This window comes from Pseudorca crassidens, chromosome 5 (assembly GCF_039906515.1).
Source record: "Pseudorca crassidens isolate mPseCra1 chromosome 5, mPseCra1.hap1, whole genome shotgun sequence".
NCBI classification, from domain to species: Eukaryota; Metazoa; Chordata; class Mammalia; order Artiodactyla; family Delphinidae; genus Pseudorca; species Pseudorca crassidens.
This window is the reverse complement of record NC_090300.1, coordinates 104014129-104032429: the sequence shown is the minus strand read 5'-3', so window position 1 is coordinate 104032429 and position 18301 is coordinate 104014129. Positions and strand designations below refer to the sequence as shown.

Here is an 18301-nt window from a genome sequence, read left to right as displayed (position 1 = left end):
AAGAGAAAGAAGAATATCCCCTTAATGAGAGTTGTTTGTAAAACTACTCTGTTGTGAGATCTTTCTGTGATTTGCTATGGCTTCCCAGGACACCGTAACAAATTGAGGCAGAATACCCCAAAATGCTGATACCCCCACTAGCACTCCCAGGCCACTCTGCCACAGATAATCCCACTGACAAGAAAGTATAATGTAAAGTGATCTTTCAGGAAACACATTAATGCCCCTTTCACTAAGTTTCCTCATAATGAGTTTTCCAAATAACTAATGGTTACTCATTAACAGTATTTTAACCTATTAAGAGTTAAAAAAAAAAAAAGGGAAAAAGGCAATATATTGGTTCCATCCCATACCTTCCTAAAAGGTATTATCCATGCTGTTGCCTTCTTAAACAAAAGTGGTTATTTTAACTCTTCCTTACCACTCAAGATGATCACTGTGACCATTGACCTGGGATATATAAGAGTGTCCTTGTCTCCTTTGCTATCTGTCATAAGGCTATCTGTTCACACAGTTTAGGTACCAACTCATATGGCCTATCTCCTTACAATATAATCTGAGCTGAGACACTGTAGGCAAATATTAAAACTCATTACAGTTTACTATTTTATGATCATTGAATCACGTCCCTTCATTCTGCATATCTCAAATAGAAGACTCAGAGTTAAGACTTGCCCATGGTCACTCAATGGATTATGGTAGAGCTGCATCTCACTTAGAATTTAAAGCCCATAAGGAAAAACATCATTTAGTCAAAATTGCCATTAGAAATTCCTTAAACTAATCTTTAAGCATGGTATATATGTTTTCTGTACTATAATTTTTATACTCATTGGAGTTTGGGTACTACAGCAATAGATGGAGAAAATAAAAGGAAAGTCTGTTGGCAAATTGGTGTCTATTCAAAACATTTGCCTTTAAGATAACCATCAAATCCATTGAATGAGAAATGAGATTTTTATTGTGTTCTTCTTTCTCAATGGAATTTTTCCATTTGGTTTTAGTATTAAGCCTCTGTAACCTTACTATATTTCAATTGATTGTTCCCTCTGCTGAAGATTAGAGGATTAAGTTCTAAAACTCAGATGTGAGTTAAACACAACTATAATACAACTCCATGAGGGGTATAGAGTTTACAGGCACACAGGGCTCCTGGTTTCCCCTTTAGCACTTTTTCTGCTACAATCTCCCTACCTAGTTATTAGAAATCAAGCTCTGGATATGACTTGAAAAACAGAAAAAAGGTTTGCTAACAAACTTCTCAGTAGTGATATCCAGTTTGCTTACTTCCTGTTTCTCCTTTGTTCCCTAAGTGATTAAGCTTGCTGCATAAGGGAGGTATTAGTAACTGAGAAGACTTTTGAGTTACATTCAGCCATTTTGATTAGTATCTTTGGTAACTTCTTTTTTCTCACAAACATATGGCAAAGCAACATGTAATGTTACAATGATTGTGATTTCAAACTTAAAGTACTATTTGTTCATTCCTGAAACCTGAAACAAACATCTGGTGGTTAACGCTTTGAGAAAAAAAAAAGTACCTTAGTGCATTACCTCTGTCTATGATTCAAGATCATGGGCAAAAATAAGTAGATGAGATAAAGCCACAGGAGTTTGTTGGTCCATTCAATTAAAAAAAAAATTTTTTTTTAAAGAACTAAAGTAGGAGTTTTCTCTAAAGTAGGAAAGACAGTACAGACCATACAGTAATCTCAAGTACATCTTCCTTTCTGTCTCATCTTGCACTTAGATATAAACTATATCTAGTATAGATCCTCCCATTAGAAAAAAAATTTGAATGCTTTCTTATCTCCATCCCATATATGCTCAGAATTATTGCAGTTTGTGCATACTGTCAGGTTCATGTTACCATGCGTTTTTCTTAATGAGAATAGTATCTCCTACATTAAAACTTCTGTGCCAATTTTTCATACTTAATATTTTAAGATTTATTCTAACTCACACTTTCCATTACAATATGACACTTGGGGAAAAAATCTGAAATAAAGATGTACCGTCCTTTTTGCATTGTTGCTCAACTTAGGGAAAAAATTTTGATTTTTTTAATGGGGGTAGTGTATTAGTCTGTTAGGGATGTCATAACAAAATACCATAGACTGTGTGGCTCAAATAATAAAAATTTATTTTTCACAGTTATGGAGTCTGGACATCCAAATTCAGGGTATCAGCAGTTTGGGCTTCTCCTGAGACTTCTCTGTTTGGCTTGCAGGTGGTCACTTTCTTGCTGTGTCCTCACACGGCCTTTTCCCTGTGCTGCACACCTCTGGTGTCTCTTCACTTTCTAAGAAAGACACCAGTCATATTGGATTAGGGCCCACCCTCGTGACCTCATTTAATTTTATTACCTCTTCAAAGGCCCTAGCTCCAGATTGCAGTCACATGGAAGGTTAGTGCTTCAACATATGAATTCTGGGGGGAACACAATTCAGTCCATAACATGTAGCAATGCTTATTAATCAAACATTCTGTAATATATTCCCCTTGAGGAAAAAAGTAAAATCTTAGGAAGGAAAGTGATAAAGTTATCATTTATATGCGATAGTTATAGGAAATATAAATTTATATGTGACTCATTTATATGAGATGTCATTTATAAGTGAATGCACATAAAATAACCCTGAACTCCGTTCTTTAGCCTGTCTCAATAGAACTCACAAAGATTTATTTAGCAAAGGAAGAGCCCAGCAGACTAGCAAGTCACACTTCCACGTACTGTTTGCCAGAAGAGACCAAGAAATATCCAGATTCAGAAATGCTCGATGAGACTGCTGCTCTTGCATCAGCTCTGAGGTCACATTTACAGATTTGGTATTTATTCTCTGGAAGTGTGGCTTCCATATTTGAAAGAAGCCTGAGCCTGACTTAAGTGGCTTCAGAAAGCAGGGCCACAAGCCCGAGGAGCTTCAGCCACAACACACACTAAAACAAAGGCTGCTGCGGTGCGAGTGCACGAACACAAGTCGGAATAGCCTTGTCCCTCCTGCGGCATAGACCACCTAGTTTTTTCAGAACACTGTGTTCTGTTGGATCATTTACCATGTTCCCATTTCTGAATTTTTTTAATGCCCTGGGTTAAGGGTTAACAAGTGTAGTAAATAAAAATACAGGATGCCCGGGGCTTCCCTGGTGGCGCAGTGGTTGAGAGTCCGCCTGCCGATGTAGGGGACACGGGTTCGTGCCCTGGTCCAGGAGGATCCCACATGCCGCGGAGCGGCTGGGCCTGTGAGCCATGGCCGCTGATCCTGCGCGTCTGGAGCCTGTGCTCTGCAACGGGAGAGGCCACAGCAGTGAGAGGCCCGCGTACCGCAAAAAAAAAAATATATATATATATATATATATATATATATATATATATATAGGATGCCCAGTTAAATTTGAATTGCAGGTAAACAATGAATATCTTTTTAGTATGAATATGTCTCGTGCAATATTTGGGATGTACTTATACCAAAAAATAATTCCTCTATGGGACATACTAATACACAAAAAAATGTATTTGTTATTTATCTGAAATTCAAATTTAACTGTGGGTCCTATATTTTATCTGGCAACTCTACTTCGGGTTTAAGAATGAATCCTCCCCTTCCCGGACTCACCACCCTCTTAAACTTCCATCACCAACTTTGCAAATTTAACTTCCTGCTCTTAATTTGGTGCTGCCCCAAAAGGTGAAAACCCCAGGTTTCAGGCTCCCTTCTGTTATACTACTGTGCTATACGGTTATAGATACTCTGTGTTAAAACATGAAAGTTAGTTTGGCCCAACTTTTCCCCCCATGCTGAAATATTTGCATCTTTATATCAATGTTCCACAATACTACTATGATAACATTAGTTGACACTATGTGCTTAACAGTGTGGGGAAGAGTCTCTAAATCTCTAAACCTTGGGCTCAGTCAGCTCACCTGTAAAAAGAGGGGACTGAATTCAAGGTATTTTCCCCCAAGGTTCCTTTTAAGAATTCCTTGCCACAAGTCTTTAAAGTGAGGTTCTGTTAATGTTCTCATTTGCCTTGTGAAACCGAATTATTCCTATTTCGGGTGAATCTCTTTTCCCTTCAAGTAAGTGGCGTTTAGATTACTAAATAAGTAGTGTTTCGGTTACTCGATTAACGGCTTCCTCTTAAAAGATGTTCGCCCTAAATTCCTCAAGGGCCAGAGAATGCACCCTTTATTTCCCTCCACCCCACTCACCCTAACACCAGACTTTGAGCACAGCGGGTGATCAGATGATTGTGGTCCTGAAAGTGATGATAATGATGAAACAATTCCATCGTGGTGGGTTTTCTGACTGTCGAAAATCATTTGCTGGGAACAGAAGCCCTCTCCGCGCGGTAGGAGACCGCCGTCTGGGAGCCGCTCGTTGTACTCTTCCGCCATCTAGTGGCGCCAGGGTTGCTCTCCTTCGCTCAACTTGCTGTTCAGAGCTGCAGATTTCAAAAATTGTAAATCAAATGCGTAAATAGTTTTATTCCTGTCATTACAGTAAGAAGGGACTTATAGAGTGTTTTGAGAGATAAAATGTAATGTGTTGATAAAAAATAAGTATAACGCAATAGCAGACTTTAGTACCTGAACAGTATAGACTAAATTCATGCAATTTAGTCTCTTTAATATGTTCAAATGTTAACTTGACCATAGAACAAGAATATAGACTAAAGAGTTCTAAGGAAGATATCTTTTTCAGGGGCTTTTGTATAATGTTCAAGGATTTTTAAATTTCAAAGAAACGTAATCGTAGCAGATGAAAAAGAGCAAAAGGGAAAGGAAATAAAGTTCTGATAAACGTTAAATTGTTTAGAGAAAAGTCTCAATTCTGTATTTAACCATTTGACTTCAATTAAGTTAGAACTTATTATCATTATTATTTATACATGCAATACAATGTTTAATGAATGTTGAATGATATTTAGCTTTAATGTCCTATAATCTGGAACATTCTTCAAATGGCATGATAGTGAATTTAATTGTGTGATTCTAAAGATAAAATAAATTTCTCTAATGAATGAAATAAAATATTTCTGAAGTGTGACTTCTTTCCCATTAAAGCTGTTTTCACTGAATAACTATTATAGAAAATATATTTCTGACATTTTAACATTATTCTGGTTTCTTTTTATTTAAAATGCCAGTGCAGTGTTTAGGTCTTTCTAATAAAATATATTTAATTGCAATGCCACTTCAATCTTTAATACACTTGTGACCCAACTGAAAAAGTCTCCAATTTGTTTTCCAGGGTGGGAAAATACCCATAAGGTGGACAGCCCCAGAAGCTATTGCCTACAGAAAATTCTCCTCGGCAAGTGATGCATGGAGCTATGGCATTGTCATGTGGGAGGTCATGTCCTATGGAGAGAGACCTTACTGGGAAATGTCTAACCAAGACGTAAGTGCCACCCATAGTTAAACTGCCGTTTTATGAATGCAGACATATTAGCATTGATGGGGAAATATGCCTTTTGCCCTCACTCAAATTAGCCCTTATCTTCCTGAGAGTTGTCAGGGTCTGTGGCAGCCTTTCACTCTGAGCTGTATCTGGTGTCATAAGGGCCAGCTGATGGACTTTGTCACGTAAGTACCTGATCTGTGTCTTACATCTGATACTTCCACATATATCACTCTAAGGTAGTGTGACTGTGCTTATGCAATAGCCTTGGCCTAAAACAAAAAACAGTGAATAATGTTTACTTTTCATTTCTTCCTTAGAGCAATTTAATGTACCACTGTAAAGGGCAAACTAATTTAGACTAGATATCCCTTAGTAGAAAAAGATTGAATGCTTTCAGGCAATGTATTATCAATATGAGTCATGTCGTATGGTTCTTTTGAGATACATGACCCTCTTTGCAATCTGTTTTGTTTCCGTTTTATCTGTAAAAATTACCTTGGTGGCTAATAATACTATAGAACAGGATAGTTAACACACATTTGACCTCTATGGACTGTCCAAGGTAGTAGAGACGGTAGTCAAAATATGCTAGGATCCTGACAATGCAAGTAAACGTGCTGTCAGAGCTGCAAATATATTTTAATATCCCACTCCCTCATCCCAGAATTGAGACTTTGTCTACTCGTTTGCTTCCTCCAAGTATCGAATGGTTTCTGAGACAATGGCAATGGGAAGTCAGCTCTACTGGGTTTCTGAATGTTCATAAGGGGAAACAAAGACTATATGGCTATAGAAAAATCCCTAAACACGGTCAACTCCTGTCACATCTCTTCTCTGTTTTCCATTCAATTGCTTCAGCCTCCCCTCCACACCTCACACTCATTACTTTACCCCCGCCTCAAGTTATCCAAGTATCTTAAGGGTTTGTTCAGTGACAGAGAAGGTCTATCCCTTTTGAATGCCAGACACAGAGAAGACTGGGTTTTGATTAGCTCACCATGGCTATTGTTTCTCCCTGCCTTGGAGTGTTACTTTAGAAGCTGAGTCCTGCTCAGTCCTGTGGGTGCCTACTGACTCTGCAGAGGATACCAGGTCCAGAAACCTACATGGCAGCAAGTTCAAGGTCATAAAACACTGCTCAATCTTGCTCTTTAAAGCACATCATCAAAACACAAAGCCAGGTGGCTCGGTCCTGCAGAACATTTGCCCTTAAGTACAGAGTATGCCATAATCAGCAGCCTTTCCTCCACTGCCAACACTTAGACTTTTTGGATCCAGACCATTTGCCTAGAGTTTACTGTCTTTCAGGGAATTTTATTTGCAGGAGCTCGTTGCTCTTTCCTGTCTCTGGGCCTTGTTTGGGGCAACTTGTGACCACCTCTCCAGCTCTTCTTAAAATTGAATCCCAGAAGCAGAAATTCGTCCCTTCTCTCCCTGAAGAACTCATCTTTCTTTCACCAGTTATCCAAGGTAATAGAAGCCCTGGATTCAGTCACCATAGTTCCTGCTCCACTCTTAACCCAAGATAATGCTTGCCTGCCTGTCCTAATTTGACCTGACTAAAATAGGCCATTGAAGCAAATCTCTAGAATAAAACGTCCTCCTCCAGATGAGTTAAAGTCTTCACTGAACAGAAGAGCCCTCGGGTCAAGTACCCTCCTTAACTGGTACTCCATTAATCCTTGTCTTAACCTGTTTCCTGACAGACGTAAAATAAAAAATTGCCTAACTCAGAGGACTCCAAACTTTACTAATAATACATCCTTGCCAGTAAAAAGTTCTTGAGCATTCACAACTGACACATGTATACTTATTTGCACATTGTATACAAGTACTACCTACTAATATATTCATTTTTCATTAAAAAATATTTATTGGGTGCCTTCTCTGTTTCAGGAAGCGGAGATACAACAGAAAACAAGTGTTACACCTGGAAGGGACCATAAAGATTATCTAGTCCAACCCGAGTTGAACTTGGTTATGAAACTGAGGCTTAGAGAAGTGACATGATTTCCCTAGAACCACATAGTAAGTGATTTGACAGTGATATTAGAAGACAATTCTAATAACCTTTTAGAAGATGTTATGGGCAAGGAGAAGAGGGGAGAACTACCTCTTTCATGGTGGTTTAGTTCACAGTCTATGGGCCAGTGATTTCTTGCCCTCATTGAGTTTATATTCTAGCAAGAGGGAAACAGACTTTAAGTAAATCAGTAAAATATATAATATGTAACCTGATAATCACTGCTTTGGGGGAAAAAGCAAGAAAGGAGGATAAGAAATGCTAGGGGGTTGATTTTAAATATATTATATATATTGCCAAATACATTTGTAACAGTCATTTCATTATGGCCATAAAAGTCATAGTCATTCTTATTAGACATGCATAAATAGTCTTTCTTACAATAGGATGAGACAAATAAACATAAAGAGAAGTTCTATTATTTTTCCTGCCTCCTGGATTATCATCTTGCCACCTGGGGTACATTGTACCACCAATTTGGTAACCACGGCCATGGTTATGTAGATATAATTCAACAATGAAAGTGCCTCAGTTTCATGACCAATAAATACAATGAAAGGACTAGGTTAAGTGATTTTTAATATCCCTTTTAACAGTAACGTGCTATGGTTTTATAATCTCTGGAGAAATAGTTTTATCATACTTGTCTCAGCAAAGGAATGATTCAGATTGTTCTTTTCTCAAGTTTAGGAATCTCTGTGGAGATACAGGAAATCCGATAGGACTTCCACAGAGCAGAGCATGTACAGGTGAAGATACCAGACTGCAAGACAGATTTTCTAGGAGAGCAGCCTCTGAAAGAAAAAGCCCACATGTGTAGTTTCCAACACAGACCCCCATGTAAATTGTTCTTAACTGTTGCCTAGAGTAGTCCAAACCCTGTTGTCAACTCCTCCCTTCATGGATCGTGCCCAACAGTTCACCCAGCCATTCTGGCCATGTGTGTTGATGATCTGTGTCCAAGATGACCATTTACAGAGCCATTCTGTCTATTAAACCTCATTTGGCCACAAAGACTATATCTGGAATCAGAAGAAGTTGCTGCAGCCAGGAATAGACCCCTGGACATTAAGCCCATCCTCATTCATTCAGGGTTGCCATTGCCCACAGCACAAGGCTGAATGCTTCCTCCGCCCAGAGCTTGGTTGTTCTTCAAGGACCAGGTAAGGACTAAGCTGGTTATTTTCATGGTCTTTGAGTAGCTACCAAAGAATATGCAAGCAAGAATCTGAAAAGAGGAGAACAAAAAGTTCTGGGGAAAATAAATAAAAAGCCAAACCCTCTAGGTCCTCAGATCAATACAAGAGGAGAGGAAAGTCCTAAGAGCTAAAATCTTTTATGTATCTTGTGAATATTTTTTGCTGCTGCAGTAGAGTTGAAATTCTGTTTAGCTTAACATATTGGAAGTCAGCGTATCTGTGACAGATCCTGAAACCGGAATTTCTGTTTAGAAGCAGAAATAGCTTAATCAAAACTTTCCAAGCTGCTCTCTCCAAATGTGACTTATTTCCTGTTTGTCCTGCATTTCACATGTTTGATCAAAGTTCAGTCTTGTGTTTGACTTTATGCAACCAAGGAGTATTTTAAATAAGGAAAGTCATTTTTAGACAGTAAAAATTCAACTATGCTCTGTTTTAATATTTTATATTTTTATTACATTTTGGTGAGTTTAATTTATGGGCTTAGTTAAATATGGAATGTTAACATGCTTTAGGATTTTAAATGAGTTTAGGAAATTTCAGATAGTTTTCATGAAATAGTCCCTCCATTCTGCAGACTGTGGCATATTTCATTGCAATGAACAATTCTGAGTTTGCATAATCTATTTTCGTGAATAATATAATGATTTTCCCAAAGGTCAGTGGTAATGTACATTAGGACTGTACATAAGGAAATGAGAAAACACAGAGTACCCAGGACTAGTCCATAAAAGACATACCAAACATAACAGTAGGTGCCATCGGCTTAGCCTTTCAGCCGTTACTGTTTGAACACATGCCAGTCACTGGGCGTGTGGATAGGGATGGAGAACTAGAAAATCCAGCCCCCGCTGCCAAGGAGCCCTCTGTGTATGTAGGCGAGGAGATGAAGTTCTGGCATTTCTAAGTCTTGCCCCTGCCCCCAAGTAGAATGTACACTCCTCAAGGGTAGACCTCAGGCCTTCTTTTCCTTTTTAATATAAACGACATTGTGTGAATGCAACATCGCTACTTTTTAGCATATGCCAAAAAAGCATGCATACTCTATTATTCAAAGTACTTTTGATTATCAATGACAGAAAGTCAATGTGAACTCACTTAAGTAAAAATAATTTTTTTCATTCATGAGACTAAGAAGGAGTTGAGCAGTGCTATATCTCGGGGATCGGCAGGATTTTTAGTGCTTCCCAAGCACTAGGTCCATTGACCTCATTTTCTCCTGTTGCAAAGGTCTTCTTCTTTGCTTTATTCTTCTTTATGCTCCAGGGTTCAGCATTCCAGCTTAGCCACCTCAGCAGAATGAAACCTTCTCTCTGTGAAAATTCATACACCAATCCCAGAGAAGACTGGTTGGCTGTGTTAGGGCTCTACCCAACTCTGAACCAAAACCATGCCAGGGAATGGACACTATGATCGGCCCAGCAAGGTTTAGGTACCAGCATGTGCATTCGGAGGTGGGTGGAGCACTGTGATTGGCAATTTCCCCATAATCACATGGAGTGAGGAAGGAAGTCCCCAAAGGAAAGCAGTTGTGCTGCCAGAGCTATACTATAGTATTCTTTTCTGTGCATTGTTTTCAAGAGCAGTTTTATTTATTGCAGTATCAAATGGCACCAAAATATTAACACTGTGCATCATTATATTCTAGTGCAGCAGCAGGTGTAGTGGAAAGATCATGAGTGCTTTAGAGCAGGGTTTCACAACCTCAGAACTAGTGTTGGACCAAATAATCCTTTGTTGTGGTGTGCGGGCAGGGGTGCTGTCCTGTGCATCTTTCACACCAATCCCGGCCTCTACCCACTAGGTGCGAGTAGCACCCTCCCAGTCATGACAACCGAAACTGCCCCCAAACATTGCCCAGTCAGAGATGGGGTATAAAAATCACTCCCAGTTAGAAGCCACTGCTTTAGAGCTAGAAAGATCGGGGTTGAAATCTCAGCTCTGCAGTTCACTGGCCATGTAATCTTAGGCAAGTGGTCACAGCTTTCTGAGATACTGTCTATAATGGGGTTCAAATTACTCAACTGCAGGATTTGAAAAAGTGAAAGATAATATATATAAAGCACCTGGTACATAGAAGGTATTTAATTAATCAATGGTAATAATCATAGCTTGCAATTTCTGAATTTATTATGAGCCAAGTATTTTAGGATATTGGCTCATTTAATCCTCAAAATAATTCTTTAAGATAGATACTCTTTTTACTCCCATTTGTAGATACGAGGCTTTCTAGAAAGTTTAAACAACTTACCCAAGATTACTAGATGGTTAACGATAGAACTGAAGTTGAAGCCCCCTACTTACTCCTAAGTGCGTGCTTTTACCCTCTGAGCTGTACCATAGAAGTCTAATTTTCAAAGGAGTCTCCATACCACGCAAGCTCTACATAATGAGATCAAAGCATCTTTAATTAGGTATGCCACTGTGTCACAAGAGAAGTGTTTTCATTGTTTCCTGTCAGCAAAAGAATGTGGATTGACTCACTGTTGTTTGGAACTATAAATCTTTTCTGCAGTATTTTTTGTCTTGATGTTAAAATTTTATAAAATGTACTATATTTATTATATTTATTAAAAATATTTAAGGCAGTAGCTTAAAATAAAATTCTAATCATCAATATATTTAGCCTATTACCAGAAACATGTCACAGGCACATTGAAGGTGCATAGTTCCTTGCTGTTTTCTAGCATTTTTTTCTTTCTTTTTAAGGTATTGCAGGATAATGTTCTATGTTATTTTCATCCAAGTTCAAAATAATTGTTGTTTACTACATAGTAGGAGTACACTGTAATGCTAGGAGCTACACTGGCTCCAAAGAGGACACCAAGGGCACTGCAGTTCTTACAACACTTACACTGTGTAATGTGCTTAACCGAAGAAAATGCAAGCAAAACATGAACAGCAGGCAACATTAAATAATCAAATCCCCACAGAGCTAATATGTAGGAAAAAAACTAGCACCACATAAATGAGAGGCAACTTAGCTCAAACTAATTATCTGAATGCAAGACTGGAGACTTGGATTTTGTTTGTTTTGTTTTTTTCCCTGACATGCTGCTGTTTTAGAAAAAAAAGAAAGAATGAATGAATGAAAAAGAAAGGAAGGGAGGGAGGAAGGAAGGAAGGAAGGGAGGGAGGGAGGCAGGGAGGGAGGGAGGGAAGGAAGGATTCACCTTGAAGTAATTTGAAGCCCAAATGCCTTCTAGGTATGGTATCATTTAGGTATATGCTACTCAGCTAGTTCAGTTTCCCAAAAAGAGAACCACTATGAGAGAACTTCTCATTTGAGGTTTAGTAGAAAACATAATACTGCCTCAGTGTTTTGGGGGTTTTTTTCTCCTTACTTTTCAAAAGCTTTTATATGATAGTGAGTTTTGCTTTAGATTGCTTTCTGAAACTTACCTGAAGAAAAAAATTAGAGTTCAGCTTTAGGATACTTTTTTATATAGATGATGTGGTTAGAAATAACCTTTTGACCTTACCTGAATTGATCTCTCTTTTTAAAATTTGAGAAGGAAGAAAATAACCTTTTACCATATTTTGTATTTGTCTTCATAATTTTATAACCTTTCTCAATTATAGGTCAGTATTTCAGCCAAGAATGGTGGATGTGTAGAATCCACTTACCTCAAATGCAGTATAATTTTATGACTCAGAAAGTCCAGTCATTTCCAATTTTTGTCACTGATTAGGTTTTCCAAACTCTACTTTATTATGTAATGGTCCTTGTGTAATGATCTGTGTAAGATACAGTAAACTGCTAAAGGCCCATTCCCATTATTTCAGCCTTCCATATTACAGAGGGAATTTTTGCACTTGTTTGATTATGTTTCTACCAAAGCAATTTTCAAAATGACCTTCTTTTTCTCAGTTTTTCAATAACTCCTACTATTGGTACACAGGCAAGGGCAACATTTTAATTAAATACATACTAATTACACTAACATGATGCATGTCTGTTACAGAGGCAAGAGTAATAGGGGATATTATGAGATTCAATCAATCACCATTGTAAGTAATTCAAATAGTAAGGTTTCAAGTAGAGGAAACCAATAACCAGTATGCTACTAACACAGTATAATTTTCAAGGGAAATATTTTTTTCTAAATAACCACAAAGCTAGAAGATATATACATACCAGCAACATTCTCATAAAAAATTAATTATACCTTCAATTTCTAGTTGGAAGAAATTTACAGTCTACTGCTCTTATAATTTTTATAATTATTTTTTTCTCTTTAAAGCATATTTACAAAGAGGGCTTTTTTTTTTTTTGCCAATTAGGACAAATATCTTGTTTTTATTATGTTCATCTTTAAAATGTAGAAAATGCCAGATTGTTACAGTAAAGGAAGTTCTTGTAAGATGCTAGATTCTATATCTTTTTTATAAACATTTATTTTCTATTGAAATATAGTTGAATTACAATGTTGTGTTAATTACTGCTATACAGCAAAGTGACTCAGTTATACATATATATACATTCTTTTCCTTTATGATTTATCCCAGGATATTGAATATAGTTCCCTGTGCTATACAGTAGGACCTTGCTGTTATCCATTCTGTATATACCATCTGCTAATCCCAAACTCCCAATCCAACCCTCTCCCAGCTCCCTCCCTCTTGGCAACCACCAGTCTATTCCCTATGTCCCTGATTCTGTTTCTGTTTCATAGATAGGTTCATTTGTGTCAGTTTTTAGATTCCACATATAAATGATATCATATGGTGTTTGTCTTTCTTTTTCTGACTTACTTAGAATAATAATCTCTAATTGCATACATGTTGCTGCAAATGGCATTATTTTGTTCTTCTTTGTGGCTGAGTAGTATTCCATTGTATATATGTACCACATCTTCTTTATCCATTCATCTGTCAATGGACATTTAGATTGGTTCCATGTCTTGGCTATTGTGAATAGTGCTGCTATGAACATAGGGGTGCATGTATCTTTTTGAATTATACTTTTGTCTGGATATATGCCCAGGAATGGGATGGTGGATCATATGGTAATTCAATTTTTAGTTTTCTGAGGAACCTCCATACGGCTTTCCACAGTGGCTGCACCAACTTACATTCCCACCAACACTGTAAGAAGGTTCCCTTTTCTCCACACCCTCTCCAGCATTTGTTATTTGTAGACTTTTTAATGATGGTCATTCTAACTGGCATGAGGTGATACCTCACTGCAGTTTTGATTTGCATTTCTCTAATGATTAGTGATGTTGAGCATCCTTTCCTGTGCCTATTGGCCATCTGTATTTCTTCTTTGGAGAAATGTCTCAAAGAGGATATTTTAAAATCCCCTTTTCCTTTGTACTCATAAACTATTTTTCTATAGCTTTCCAATATTTTTAGTGGGCCCAGGAAATATGTTATTAAAATTGCCTATTATCTTTCTAAAATGGAAATGATGCATGAATGAAGAAATATCTGGTTTTTTCCTAGAGAGTGCTTGGTAAAAATGGGCCTGAGTTTTAAGAACATTGTCTTCTTAAAGAAACAATTATTTCATAAAACTAGATTTGAAATGTGTGTTTAAATTTCCAAAAAGTATACTTTGTTGACGGGAAATGGCATAGTAGTGAACATCATGGTTCCCCATAAGAACAAAAAATTTTACAATTTGTATGGAAACACAAAAGACCCCAAATAGCCAAAGCAATTTTAAGAAAGAAAAATGGAGATGGAAGAATCAGGTGCCCTGACTTCAGACTATACTACAAAGCTACAGTAATCAAGACAGTATGATACTAGCACAAAAACAGAAATATAGATCAATGGAATAGGATAGAAAGCCCAGAGATAAACCCACGCACCTATGGTCACCTAATATATGACAACGGAGGCAAGAATATACGATGGAGAAAAGACAGGCTCTTCAATAAGTGGTGCCTGGAAAACTGGACAGCTACATGTAAAAGAATGAAAGTAGAACACTCCCTAACATCATACACAAAAATAAACTCGGGAGACTTCCGGGAAGATGGCAGAAGAGTAAGACGCGGAGATCACCTTCCTCCCCACAGATACACCAGAAATACATCTACGCATGGAACAACTCCTACGGAGCACCTACTGAACGCTGGCAGAAGACCTCAGACCTCCCAAAAGGCAAGGAACCCCCCACGACCCTGGTTAGGGCAAAAGAAAAAAATAAACAGAGACAAAAGGATAGGGACGGGTCCTGCACCAGCGGGAGGGAGCTGTGAAGGAGGAAAAGTGTCCACACACTAGGAAGCCCCTTCGCGGGTGGAGACTGAGGGTGGCGGAGTGGGGGAGCTTCGAAGCCGCGGAGGCGAGCACAGCAACAGGGGTGCGGAGGGGAAAGCGGAGAGATTCCAGCGCAGAGGATCAGGGCCGACCGGCACTCACCAGCTGAGAGGCTTGTCTGCTCACCCGCCGGGGCGGGCGGGGCTGGGAGCTGAGGCTCCGGCTTCGGTCAGAGCGCCGGAGAGGACTGGGGTTGGACTGGGGTTGGCGGCGTGAACACAGCCTGCAGGGCGTTAGTGCACCGCGGCTAGCCACGAGGGAGTCCGGGAAAAAGTCTGGACCTGCCGAAGAGGCAAGAGACTTTTTCTTCCCTCTTTGTTTCCTGGTGCGCAAGGAGAGGGGATTAAGAACGCTGCTTAAGGGAGCTCCAGAGACGGGCGCGAGCCGCGGCTAAAAGTGCGGACCCCAGAGACAGACATGAGACGCTAAGGCCGCTGCTGCCGCCACCCAGAAGCCTGTGTGCGAACACAGGTCACTATCCACACCCCCCTTCCGGGGAGCCTGTGCAGCCCGCCACTGCCAGGGTCCCGGGATCCAGGGACAACTCCCCCGGGAGAACGCAGGGCGCGCCTCAGGCTGGCAACGTCACGTCGGCCTCTGCCGCCGCAGGCCCGCCCCGCACTCCGTGACCCTCCCTACCCCCGGCCAGAGTGAGCCACAGCCTCCGAATCAGCGGCTCCTTTAACCCCGTCCTGTCTGAGCAAAGAACAGACGCCCTCCGGCGACCTACATGCACAGGTGGGGCCAAATCCAAAGCTGAGCCCCTGGGAGCTGTGAGAGCAAAGAAGAGAAAGGGAAATCTCTCCCAGCAGCCTCAGAAGCAGCGGATTAAAGCTCCACAATCAACTTGATGTACCCTGCATCTGTGGAATACGTGAATAGACAATGAATCATCCCAAATTAAGGAGCCCTGTGGATGAAAGGCTCTTGGTGCTGCAGCCAAGAGTTAGTGCTGTGCCTCTGAGGTGGGAGAGCCAACTTCCGGACACTGGTCCACAAGAGGCCTCCCAGCTGCACATAATATCAAACGGCGAAAATCTCCCAGAGAGCTCCATCTCAATGCCAGCACCCAGCTTCACTCAACGACCAGCAAGCTACAGTGCTGGACATCCTATGCCAAACAACTAGCAAGACAGGAACACAACCCTACCCATTAGCAGAGAGGCTGCCTAAAATCATAAGGCCACAGACACCGCAAAACACACCACCAGACGTGGACCTGCCCACCAGAAAGACAAGATCCAGCCTCATCCACCAGAACACAGGCACTAATACCCTCCACCAGGAAGCCTACACAACCCACTGAACAAACCTTAGCCACTGGAGACAGACACTAAAAACAACAGGAACTACGAAACTTCAGCCTGCAAAAAGGAGACCACAAACCAGTAAGATAAGCAAAATGAGAAGACAGAAAAACACACAGCAGATGAAGGAGCAAGATAAAAACCCACCAGACCTAACAAATGAAGAGGAAATAGGCAGTCTACCTGAAAAAGAATTCAGAATAATGAGGGTAATGATGATCCAAAATCTTGGAAATAGAATAGACAAAATGCAAGAAACAGTTAACAAGGACCTAGAAGAACTAAAGATGAAACAAACAATGATGAACAACACAATAAATGAAATGAAAAATACTCTAGATGGGATTAATAGCAGAATAACTGAGGCAGAAGAACGGATAAGTGACCTGGAAGATAAAATAGTGGAAATAACTACTGCAGAGCAGAATAAAGAAAAAAGAATGAAAAGAACTGAGGACAGTCTCAGAGACCTCTGGGACAACATTAAATGCACCACCATTCGAATTATAGGGGTTCCAGAAATAGAAGAGAAAAAGAAAGGGACTGAGAAAATATTTGAAGAGATTATAGTTGAAAACTTCCCTAATATGGGAAAGGAAATAGTTAATCAAGTCCAGGAAGCACAGAGAGTCCCATACAGGATAAATCCAAGGAGAAACACACCAAGACACATATTAATCAAACTGTCAAAAATTAAATACAAAGAGAACATATTAAAAGCAGCAAGGGAAAAACAACAAATAACACACAAGGGAATCCCCATAAGGTTAACAGCTGATCTTTCAGCAGAAACTCTGCAAGCCAGAAGGGAGTGGCAGGACATATTGAAAGTGTTGAAGGAGAAAAACCTGCAACCAAGTTTACTCTACCCAGCAAGGATCTCACTCAGATTTGATGGAGAAATTAAAACCTTTACAGACAAGCAAAAGCTGAGAGAGTTCAGCACCACCAAACCAGCTCTACAACAACTGCTAAAGGACCTTCTCTAGGCAAGAAACACAAAAGAAGGAAAAGACCTACAATAACGAACCCAAAACAATTAAGAAAATGGGAATGGGAACATACATATCGATAATTACCTTAAATGTAAATGGATTAAATGCTCCCACCAAAAGACACAGATTGGCTGAATGGATATAAAAACAAGACGTATATATTTGCTGTCTACAAGAGACCCACTTCAGACATAGAGACACACACAGACTGAAAGTAAGGGGATGGAAAAAGGTATTTCATGCAAATGGAACTCAAAAGAAAGCTGGAGTACCAATTCTCATATCAGACAAAATAGACTTTAAAATAAAGACTATTAGAATAGACAAAGAAGGACACTACATAATGATCAAGGGATCGATCCAAGAAGAAGATATAACAATTGTAAATATTTATGCACCCAACATAGCAGCACCTCAATACATAAGGCAAATAATAACAGCCATAAAAGGGGAAATCGACAGTAACACATTCATAGTAGGGGACTTTAACACCCCACTTTCACCCATGGACAGATCATCCAAATGAAAATAAATAAGGAAACACAAGCTTTAAATGATACATTAAACAAGATGGACTTAATTGATATTTATAGGACATTCCATCCAAAAACAACAGAATACACATTTTTCTCAAGTGCTCGTGGAACATTCTCCAGGATAGATCATATCTTGGGTCACAAATCAAGCCTTTGTAAATTTAAGAAAATTGAAATTGTATCAAGTATCTTTTCCGACCACAACGCTATGAGACTAGATATCAATTACAGGAAAAGATCTGCAAAAATACAAACACATGGAGGCTAAACAATACACTAATTAATAACGAAGTGATCACTGAAGAAATCAAATAGGAAATCAAAAAATACGTAGAAACAAATGACAATGGAGACACGACGACTCAAAATCTATGGGATGCAGCAAAAGCAGTTCTAAGAGGGAAGTTTATAGCAATACAATGCTACCTTAAGAAACAGGAAAGATCTCGAATAAACAACCTAACCTTGCACCTAAAGCAATTAGAGAAAGAAGAACAAAAAAACCCCAAAGTTAGCAGAAGGAAAGAAATCATAAAAATCAGATCAGAAATAAATGAAAA

The 18301-nt window shown here is 39.3% G+C and overlaps 1 protein-coding gene across 4 annotated transcripts in view; it reads left to right on the top strand.

Annotated features, from left to right (window-relative positions):
- The window catches only part of EPHA6 (EPH receptor A6), an 877027-nt gene that overhangs the window by 820394 nt on the left and 38332 nt on the right, over nt 1-18301 (top strand). For all 4 annotated transcript variants that reach the window (XM_067739161.1, XM_067739159.1, XM_067739160.1 and 1 more), the window contains one exon: nt 5256-5405. In XM_067739161.1, the coding sequence (XP_067595262.1) occupies nt 5256-5405 (150 nt within the window). The remainder of the gene's footprint in view (nt 1-5255; nt 5406-18301) is intronic.